This window comes from Diceros bicornis, chromosome 14, assembly GCF_020826845.1.
Source record: "Diceros bicornis minor isolate mBicDic1 chromosome 14, mDicBic1.mat.cur, whole genome shotgun sequence".
NCBI lineage: Eukaryota > Metazoa > Chordata > Mammalia > Perissodactyla > Rhinocerotidae > Diceros > Diceros bicornis.
In genome coordinates this window covers 28,322,592-28,333,515 of record NC_080753.1, presented here as the reverse complement: position 1 = coordinate 28,333,515, position 10,924 = coordinate 28,322,592, and the positions used below count along the sequence as shown (strand labels likewise).

The 10,924-nt window shown below is 40.7% G+C and overlaps 1 protein-coding gene across 1 annotated transcript; it reads left to right on the top strand.

Annotated features, from left to right (window-relative positions):
* Nucleotides 1-2,213: 2,213 nt before the first annotated feature.
* On the top strand, nt 2,214-8,985 carry SRSF3 (serine and arginine rich splicing factor 3). The gene is made up of 6 exons (XM_058554488.1): nt 2,214-2,321; nt 4,095-4,302; nt 5,612-5,746; nt 7,914-7,952; nt 8,189-8,275; nt 8,447-8,985. Exons 2-6 carry the CDS (start codon nt 4,097-4,099, stop codon nt 8,472-8,474), a joined length of 495 nt encoding a protein of 164 aa, XP_058410471.1. The 5' UTR covers nt 2,214-2,321; nt 4,095-4,096; the 3' UTR covers nt 8,475-8,985.
* The last annotated feature ends 1,939 nt before the right edge of the window (nt 8,986-10,924 follow it).

Sequence of the window (10,924 nt, the reverse complement as noted above, 5' to 3'; positions counted from 1 at the left end):
CCCTAATCAATAACATAGTCTACTGTGAGAAAGCTCCCCAAAGAAAATCAAGAGATGTTCACTACAACATATGATCCTCATTCCCTGTCCCTACCAAGAAATTCTGATACGTCCTCTTGAAGCTTCTTGTGGTTCTGGGGTCTAGACAAGAGTGACTGGTGGTAGAATAAATTTAAAGGAACATTAAACATTCCATAATTTAAATGGATAATTCACATGGCTGAAGTTACCAGAAGATGGAAGGTGTGTGTGGATAGCCAGAGGCAGTTCAAAATGTATTCGAGAATACAGCTGGAGGGACTAACAGCGCTCCATTGAAAGATGCATGCTAGACTAGCATCACACACACAAACAAAAAAACAGGAAAAAGGGTGGCAAAGGATACTGAGATGTGAAAACAACATTTAAAAAGAGTATTTTTTGAGCAGAGATTGTGCCAGGAGATTTACATACATCACTTCTTTTAATTAATTAAATAATTAAACAAATACGTAGTGATCGCCTGCTGCATACCAAGCTTGTCTGCGGGGCCTTGGGGAGGCAAGAGTGACCACAATAGACAAAAGCTGAAGTTCCTGTGCGAGGAAACATCACATAACAACCCTGCGGGGCTGGTATTATTAGCCCACTTGACAGAGAGGAAACCAATCCTGAGAGAGGTTAAAGAATTCTTCTGGACACTTCAGCAGTTAAGTAGCAGCAGGACTGTAGACTGACTTCAAAGCCTTTGCTTTGATAGAAGGAAATAAAATTTTAAAAAGGAGAAAAGCTTACACAGAGGAGAGGAGCAAATCAAGGCAAATATAGGTGAGCCAGAAGAGAAAAACATTTAGAGAGGGAAAGAAAAGTAAGACGACAAAGGGTTTGCTAGAATCCCCCCTCACCTGGGAAACGCCCCAGAGAAGGCCAGCACAGGCCTGGCTCAACAACTGTATTTTTCACACCTCCTCTTCCCTTGCAGTATGAAATCTCTTTTACAGGTGAGAAGACTAAGGCTCAGAAAGATTAAATCTTTGTATTTTTTAAATTCTACTATGGGTAAACCTTTCAGAGCCACAATAAGAGATAAGGCTTCAAAAGAAAATACCTGGGAGAGAGAAAATATAAGTAAATAATTGGCATATCTGTCAGCCAGTGACTGAATATACAGGTGATTATTGTGGGTTTTTTTTTTTTTTCCTCTGGAGAGATTTAAAAAATTTTAGCATTAAGTCAGACTCCAGGACGCCAGATAGACTTTCTAGCTGAACTCACTATACCGGAGAGGAGAGGGAGATCTAGCTGATTTTTCTTACACAATCGCGGTATTTCTCTCCCGACAGTTAATTATTCTTGTGGCTCTGTCTTCCAGGGGAAGAGGAAAACAGAGGAAGGTGTGAGTGGCCCGCGGACCCCACCCCCACCCCAGGTCAATAATACAGCTGCCTTTTCCAGGAGAAAGGCCAGAGCTGCCCTTCCCGGCATATTTGGGGGCCCAGAATTTAAATTCAATCCTTTTGAGGAACTTCCTTTTACTATTATTTGCTAAAGGTCATAGTTTCCAGGTGGCCTGACCAGTCTCATTTGCCTTTGAGGTTTTATTATACATTTTAAGAATCCAAGACGATGACGCCACTCGTCTCTGCCAAATCCTGCCCTTTGGGTGAGAGGCGGGAAACCAGCCAGATGTGGGCACTTTCCAGGATCGGGCTGTTCCATATGTGTGGGACCTGGGCGGGAACAATCTGGTGGCACTCGGTCACAAACAGCTCAGTGACCTTGGAGATACTCTGAAGCACGTTTGTAAACGCGATGGTCTTAGTTCCAGCCTAACCGCTCACGGGGATGAAGTAATTAACCAATTCGTGCAGTACCTGCATCTTATTAGGAGCAATGGTTCTATCAGGATTTGGGAGTGACGGCGGAGGTGTTATTAAACTCCAGCCTATCTGGAGATGGGGCAGAGGGGACTGAGGGTAACTGGGAGGTCGGCGATGGGGGAACAACACCCGAGCGAGCAGCAGGCCTGAGGCAACAAGAGCGCGGCAGCACACGTCTCCACGGAACAGGCGGCGCAACCAGAGCACGGTCCCGGCAACCGCGCTTCTGGTTGCGTTTGTAGCCGCTACGTCACGGCCTCTTCCGCCTCTCATTGGGCGAGCCCCTCCAATCATGTGACTCCAGGATGGCCTATAAATACGGGCGAGGAGAAGGCGGTGGTCCGCCATTTCGTGGACGCCGGATTCGCGGGAGCAGCTGCGGGATCCGGGCGGGAGGGGAGCGGGAAGACCCGTCCGAGGGTGTGTGGATTTGAGCCTCCGCATTTGTAACCGAAGATCTCGGTAAGAGACCAGCGAGTAAAGGAGTGAAGTGGGAAATGGAACTTAACGCTCGCGAGGTGGGACCAGGCCCAATGGCGGCTCCGGATTGAGACAAAGAGACGCCGCCGCCATTTTGTGACGTTCAGCGCGGCGCGGTGGCGGGGGCTCTTGGCCCATCGGAGGATGTACCCCGGCCTTGAAGTGGAGGTGTTTATAACCCTCGCTAGGGGTGAACCGGGGTGTGGGGTTACCCGAGGGCTGAGGCGAAGGTCGGGGGAGCCGGCAACCGAATTGTACTCCGGGCTGCGGCCTTTCAATTTATGGCGCCTTTTTTTTTTTTTTGGCCCCACGTTTTCTTAGGAAGCTTCTGAGGATTTTTTCTGCAGTTATTAATCAAGAGTGGACCTTGCGATCCATATTAAGTGATTTCTGTACTCAGCTCTATTTTCATATTTTGTTAATTTGATTTCACTTTTTACAGCTCGAACCCACTTTTTTTAAAACCGATCTTCCTTGAGCTGCGTTGTTTTTGCAGCTCTTTCCCGTTATACTTAGGCTTGAAGCGGGTCCACGGCAGAGTTTTTTAAAAGAATTCCCAGCAATGGTTTGGTCTCAGAAGTTCTGGGCACAGGGTGGGGTCACGCCAATAGGATGTGTCTGGACTGGTTTTTTTTAATTGGAGAAGCTCAGGGTGAGAAGAACGTGGAGTTGAGGAAAAGCACTTCAGCTGAGTTACTGGGTAGACTTCTCTTTTATGCAGTTCAGCCTGGCTTGTCGGTTGATGTGATTTCACTGCTGAGGCGATTTTAAGTATTGAAAGTTTATCAAACATAAGCCCCCAAAATGCAGTCAATTCTTGCGTAACAGATACCTGTTTTTTTTCCGCCTTAAGTGAAATTAACCTAAGGTTCATTTGAAAAGTGTGCAGTTAAGGGGTGTTTAGTACATGCAGTGTTGTGCAACCATCACATTTCTCTAGTTGCAAAACATTTTTATTACTCTCTGAGGAGATGTGTACCCATTAAGCAGCCACTTCCCGTTTCCCTTGCCACTCTCCTCCCCCAATCCCTGGTAACCACTAATCTGCCGTCTCTGGCTTTACCTGTTTTGGGTCTCGTTCATATACATGGCATCGTAATATGTGCACTTTCGTGTCTGGCTTTTATAACTTAGCGTGTTTTCGCGGTTCACCCGCGTTTGTAGCATTTATCACTACTTCATGCCCGAATAATCCATTGTATGGATAATATATTTTGCTTATCCATTGATGGACGTTGGGGTTAACACCTTTAGGCTGTCGAGAATAGTGCTGCTATGAGGTATATTTTTTAAAATAATGCTGTTTTGCTGCGTGAAGAATGAAGCTGGTTAAGTTTTGCCTTATGAAGGCTCGTTAGTATCACTTTTCTGATTTAGCCTTAACTACTGTTTTTATGTTCAGCATTGTTTTCATGTCTCCAGGATTTGCTTCTGAGTAGGTTTTCCTACTTTTCTAAGTGCTTTCTTTTTGAGAATGATTGAAAGGACAGGGTAAGGCTAACGCAGTGCCCAGATTGTAGTAAATGTTCCTCCAGTGTTTTCTTCCCCTCACTTCTCAGGGAGGCATTTTTTTCTTAGCAGTTTGTCCTGGCTTCCTGGTGGTTATCAGTAACTATGAGGGTGAAATGACTGTTTCAAGGGTAGTACTTTTACTTGATTGATTTTTAGTATTTTGGAAGTCTTGCCTAAGGATCTGTTTTGCATTGTGTCTATTTGGGTAAATGATTAACGTTTTGGGTATTTTTTTTATTACAGAAATGCATCGTGATTCCTGTCCATTGGACTGTAAGGTTTATGTAGGCAATCTTGGAAACAATGGTAACAAGACTGAATTGGAACGAGCTTTTGGTTATTATGGACCACTCCGAAGTGTGTGGGTTGCTAGAAACCCTCCCGGCTTTGCTTTTGTTGAATTTGAAGATCCCCGAGATGCAGCCGATGCTGTCCGAGAGCTAGATGGGAGGTAATTTAACGATCAATTTATGCTAATAGTAAATATGTTGCTAGTGTTTTTAGTATTTAAAATATCTAGGATACATGGCTTTGAGATGGCTTCTTGGCTATCTGAAATTGATGTTACTGGAGATATATATACATAAACATTTTGTGCAATCAAAAAAGGACTTAAACAGTTTTAGTGGAAATACGCAGGAAAAGTTTCTTTTTAGTCAGTTGGCTGTTCAAGAAAATAGTTAAGTTTAATAGTTTATTCACAGTGGGTGGATAGCTGCATCCAAAATATGGTTGAAACATTTTAATCTAAATCCCTCACAAAGCATTGTCAGCTTTGGAATTGTTTCTAAAACCATTGTGGAATAAAATATCCTCTTTTAAGTAAGAATGGCCACCAACTGATAATTGTAGCTGGAGGATGGTTACATGGCGGTTTATTGTACCATTATCTTGGATGTGTTTTGAAATATTTCATCTAGGAAGTGTGGATCATGTGGTTATTTCCCTTTGTATTTACAGGGTCCTGTTAGCTAGCTGGTTAGTAACACCTGAGTCTTAGAGCGAAAATGTGTTGGCCTTCTCCCCCTCCTTCCTCGCATTTGAAAACCATTGGATTTCATGAAACCAAAAAATTAAAAGACCTGAGGGTTGGCTGTAAAGCTGTGTGAAAGGTCATTTATCCAAGCAGATTCGGGAAACAAATTTTTCCAGGGCACTACCTCTTCCCAGTCACTGTCCAAATATAGTGGCTTGTCTAAACTTAATGGTTGTGGACCGCTGAAGAGGTGGGCGATAAATAACTGTCTTTTTCTCATCCTCTCAGCTGCAATTTCATGTTTATCACCTATTGTTGATGATTGAGGGGAGAGGGTGATGTCAAATGCCAAAATGCTTCTTCCCTGTTTCCTGCTCTGTTTACTTGGAGAGGGATGGGGGGAGGAGGGAGACCAGTGTAGTAACATCAGTAAACGATTGCTGGGATCTCTACTGAAGAAGTCACAACAGGATGTACAGATGAATTAGTTCTGTGAGGATGATTGCAGGGGTTTTCAGACTTAAATTGCACCTGTTAACAGATTAACACTGAGCCCCATGATCAGACTGACTCGAGCAGTGCAATAAAATGTAAGGAAGTTGGTTTCCTTTATTGGAAAAAGTAAGGGAATTGAAGCTTGTTTTGGTGTTAAGGATTCTACAGACATTCAGATGTGTTCTTTGCAAAGAAGCTAATTAAGAACGGCTCTTTTTTTTGCTTTAAGACATGTCTCTTAGAAAATCAGTTGGGGTGCTTTAAATTTAATAATTTCTCTCCCACCCAGAACACTGTGTGGCTGCCGGGTAAGAGTGGAACTGTCGAATGGTGAAAAGAGAAGTAGAAATCGTGGCCCACCTCCCTCTTGGGGTCGCCGCCCTCGAGATGATTATCGGAGAAGGAGTCCTCCACCTCGACGCAGGTACTTGAGAGAGAGCGTGTTTAGAGGTATTGGTGTAATGGAGTAGCTAATAGGAGCAGGTATTTCTCTTAAAGTTTGTTGGTGGGTTTTAAACGTAATTGTGAAGAATCGGAGGTTTATTATGCAACATTGGCTGGGTGTAGTTTGGGGTATGTGAGTTGTGCTGAGTGTTGGCTTTTGTCTTTAGGTCATTGTTCATGTTGGTAGTCAGTAACTTCTATCTTGGATCTGTCTTCTAGTTCATCTTCTAGTTGCATCTTTCCAAGTCTTCCTTTATACTTCAGTTTAGGCCTTTTTCCATTTCTTGACTCCATAATGACAAACATTACATTCAACTCTAGCTCTTCACAAAAATGTGTTTTTTTAGTGTTAGCTCGATTGTAATATTTATCAAACAGGCAGCTGTTTTAATGTTACAACTGGTAAAGTAGAAATTCTGAAACTAACTTAAGTCACTGACCAATAAAGGGGGCTAAAAAAGTAATCCCAGTCATCTGTTCTTCAAACCCAAGTAGGAGAGAATTCAGTTTTTTTATAATTGACAATGGCGTCATTCTTGGACCAGGCAGTATTGTCTGGATGCTAACTCCACATCTCCTCAAACCTCCAGAATAGTTTCTATAGGACTGAATTTACCTCTTACAGGTGAGTGAAGTCCTTCTAGGAGATAGGAGTTCAAAATCTTGCCCCTTTTGCTATTTTGAAAAACAAACACACTGTTGCCCACATAATAAAGAGTATTTGTTAGCTAATAGATGGTTGTACTGATGGCTTGTTTTTCATTTTTTTTTGTGCTTTTTGGTCCATCTATTAATAAAAATGAACCCCGTTACAGAGTCACCATCATGTCTCTTCTCACCACCCTCTGAGTCTGCATTAGCCAGTCAACTAGCCCTTTCAGCGTCATGTGACCAGCGCGCCCCATTCAGCTTGGCTGGTGTCGTTTCACATGACCCAGGCATGGCCAGTCGTCAGGTTGCACCGCCCTTTGGTTCCCGAGCATGCTGTTTTCTCTCAGCCTTCTCTCCAACCTTAACCAAATCGGCAGCAGCCACCTCGACCGCCCACACATTCCTGGCCAATCAGCTCAGCTGTTTATTTACCAAATGTCTTCACAACAACTACAGCAGCAGCCTTCGGCTAACAAAAAAGCAGGAAAAATCCACAACACCCCCTTCGCCAACCAACTAAATCCAACGCAACATCTGGCAAAACCTTTTCAGCAAATTCTTCCTGGCCGTCAGTCCGGCAGCCTCACCTCACCATTTCTAGCTTGTTGAAACCCAAAACTAGTAAGTTTTTCCTGCTTATACAGTTTACTGCTGGTTAAAATAAGGAGTAAGCGGCTTAAAGTAATTCTTTTTTCTGGATCAAAGGCTGGCTGTGCATAATTGAATGGTAACGTACATATATATTGCTTGAATAAAACTTTTAAGGGTGATAGGGAACTCATAATGTAACTAGACCTTCAAGTGAAACTTATTTGCATGTGTGAGATGCCAAACTAAAAATTTTAATAACTCTAACAGATTTAGCTTTCCTTTCTAGCAAAAATTTGTTGAATCCTATCACCTTTAAATGGTTTTACTAACAGTTTTCAAAAATTTAAAATTTTGGGGGTGAAGTGGGCCAAGCTAAGGTAATTTTGATAAGCCTAAACACACTCTTAAATGTGACGATCACAAATGCAGTTCTAATGTAGCACTTAATGGCATCAGTATTTACACCTATCGCGTTTTCACAAAATTACACTATCCACCTGGTACCTAAGTCTTGTCATGGACTTAATAGGTTTGCATGGGTTCCAAATACTGGTTTATGGTACTGTTTTTGGAACTACTTGTGGGACTACATTTTGGTGTGGTGTTTGGGTAGTGAAGTTAGTTTGACATGAAGTTTTGCATTGGACAGATCTGCTGTGAAGCATTCTTTATTAAAGTGAATCCATGGTTGGAATACCTGCTTTTCACTTGAGCTTTTGGTTCCTTAATCCTTCTGTGCCTTTTTTTTTTCTTTTCTTTTTTTTTTTTTTTTTTTTTTTTGGACGATGGGTGCCAGTTCTTCGGCACATTCACTGGGCCCAACAGTGAGATTGAAAAGTTGGGAAATGCCTCACGCCATAAATACTAATTGACAATTAGCCTGATTTTCCTGTTTCTGCTTTTAGATCTCCAAGACGGAGAAGCTTCTCCCGCAGCCGGAGCAGGTAAAAAACTCTTGTGGCCACGTTCTCAGAAGTGGCAGTGTTTCTACTATTCCTAAGCTATTTTCCAAATGACTTAGTCAATAGTTAATAGACCTTGATTTTAGTAATGAATCAAGTTGTATATAGAGCCAGTGTTAAGTTGTAAGAATGAGTCAGCTTTTAGTTTTCAAAGACTTGTTAGTGATATTTGTTGTTTATAATCCTGGATGGCCCTCTTCTTTTCCTTCTGATTTTAGGTCCCTTTCGAGAGATAGGAGGAGAGAGAGATCACTGTCCCGGGAGAGAAATCATAAGCCGTCCCGATCCTTCTCTAGGTCCCGTAGGTAAGATCTTTGATGACTTGAGCCATTTAAGACCTTGCATGCATAATATAATAAAAACAGAAATAGGTCGTCTCCTATGCCATTTTGGTATAATTTTTTAGCATAAAAATCTTTGAATGTTTTGTCGCTGAGTGTCACCAAGTTACATAACTTTTGTTTTTCTGTTTTTAGCCGATCTAGGTCAAATGAAAGGAAATAGAAGACCAGTTTGCAAGAGGAGGGGTGTACAGGAAATAACTTCATTTGACAGGAGTATGTACAGAAAATTCAAGTTTTGTTTGAGACTTCATAAGCTTGGTGCATTTTTAAGATGTTTTAGCTGTTCATTTTTTGTCTTTTGGAACAGTGACACATACATGTGTAATTCTCTATGGTTTGAAATGAGACATATGAGGCATGTAATACTAATTGTTACTTTACAATGTTCCCTTAAGCAAGATTGAATTTGCTTTGAACTTTATTTAGTCTTGCATAGACTGATAATAAACCTCTAATGCCAGCCCAGCTAAAGTGTGATGTTGAATATGATGGAAACAAAACTGGCAAAAATTGAACTAAGACTGACTTTTTCTGTAGCTGGGATATAGGATGCAGCTGTGGTTGAAAAAGCAGTCTTTAAAAGCTGCTGTGAACACAAGCCAGCAGGTAAAAATTAAAGCTGCACCAATAAACTAAATTGGAGGGGGGTTTTTTTTGTTTTCTGTTTTTTTTCTTTTTTTAAAAGAACCCAACTAGTCTTCACACTGGGCAGAGGTTGTCTAGTTGGTGTAGAATCTAAGAAGTTTCAAGAAAGTTTACTTTTGCTTTAAGTCATAAGTTCCTTATGTGATTGCTGTATATGAATACATAGCTCTTTGTGACATTGTTTATTTGGAAATTTGAGACTATTCAATTGGAAATTTGAGACTATTCAAGATAGCAGTGTCCTGCCAGTTTAAGGGTACATTGTAGAGCTGAACTTTGAGTTAACTGTGCAAGAATTCTTTTCATGCTGTCATTTGTAATATGTTTTGTGAGAATCCTTGGGATTAAAGTTTTGGTTACAAATTGTTGTTTAACCTGAAAGCCTGTTTTTCCTTGCAAAACTAAAATCTGTGAGCTTGGTAACAAGTCCAGGTATAACATTCCTATTGGAAGCCATACTTATATTTTCTTGTAAAGTGCTTTTGAATTAATAAAATATTGGCATAATTGTGTAATAGTCAAACCCACTATTAACATAGTTCTTGTCCCATGGAAAGTACTTGGTTACACATATGTTACTTTATAAGAAACACAATTGAGGCTTTTAAAGTGAAGGGAATTTTTGGTTGTCACCTTAAGTGATTGTTAGTACTTACCATTTTTTAGGAATAGAAGCCAGTTCAAAGTCCATGATGCTCAGTGACTGACGTTGTAAAGTATAGCAGCCTGGTTACATTATAACCCAAAGTTGCCCATAAAAAAGGGCTTTTAATCGTTAGCATGAGAACTTTCCACAAAGCTTTAAAAGTTGCTTCCATTTTATGTAATTTGAGGTGTTGCATGGGAATTCTAAATTGATCCGTCATGATGTAAAATTCACTCTATGGTTCAAATGTAACAGTGCAGCATTGAATATGGAGGCATGCATAATCTTCCTCTTAGAAATTCAGAGGAGTTGTAATTTCAAATTTTTGTGCAATTAGATTAAATCATAATGCAACAGTCTTGTGGCTTAGTTTCCTTAAATGTGCTATTTCAAGATAGTTTTGGATTATGCTGTACTGACTTTCTTTAATATTAAAGATAAGTCATTGCATTAAGAGTTCAACCTATAAGGATATTTTATAAGATGTAGGTCCTAAACAGAATATTTCCAGTGGTCCTTCTTAACCTTTCATGTGAATATCAATGAGGGAGGAGAGTCCTTGGTGTCACAAGGGAGAATGGTTCAGTATGAGCCATATTGCAGAATACACTTAAGACTGGCTGTTGATGTAATGGGAGCTCCAGCTTTGGGCCTTTTGGCATTTCCTCATAGCCTAAAAACAAGGCAAAATAACTAAAGTTACAGAAGTGTAATACAATATGGCACATCAATAATTAAAACACTTTCCTTATAACTGGACATTTATATAGGCATTTTTGGCAGTACACAACTTGCAGAATCTTAAATTGGAAGGGTTTCTGTAAAAAGGATAATAGATTATGAGTAGTATAATGTGGCTAATACAGAATCTGACATGTAGTTGACCTTAAGGAGTTCGCCTGACTTAGGGTCCAGTTTTTGCCATCATTTTAACCAGAAGCTCTAGCACAATTTTATGGCTTGTAAAAAATATGGAAGATAGAAATTATTAAAACCTTAGATTGCACAGATTGTGGCTGTTGAAAGTTCTGAAGTTATTGTAATTTCTAAAATTGCAAGTCCCATTAGCCGGTTTTGCCATGACTTCTCTGAGTTGAAGGTGATAACTGAAAGCAGTCACAAAAACTTTTGACTTGCAGTGTAATGACTACAGGTGCTCACTAGAGGTCACTTAATAATACTTGGTGATAATTTAAGGAAACATCTAAGGATTATAATTAGTTTTTATGTTTTCAGGAATATTTGATGAGCTGTGGTTCTCTGTTCATTGTGGGTTACTTTTGACCTCCATATCTTAAGCAGAAGGGTGAAGACAGATC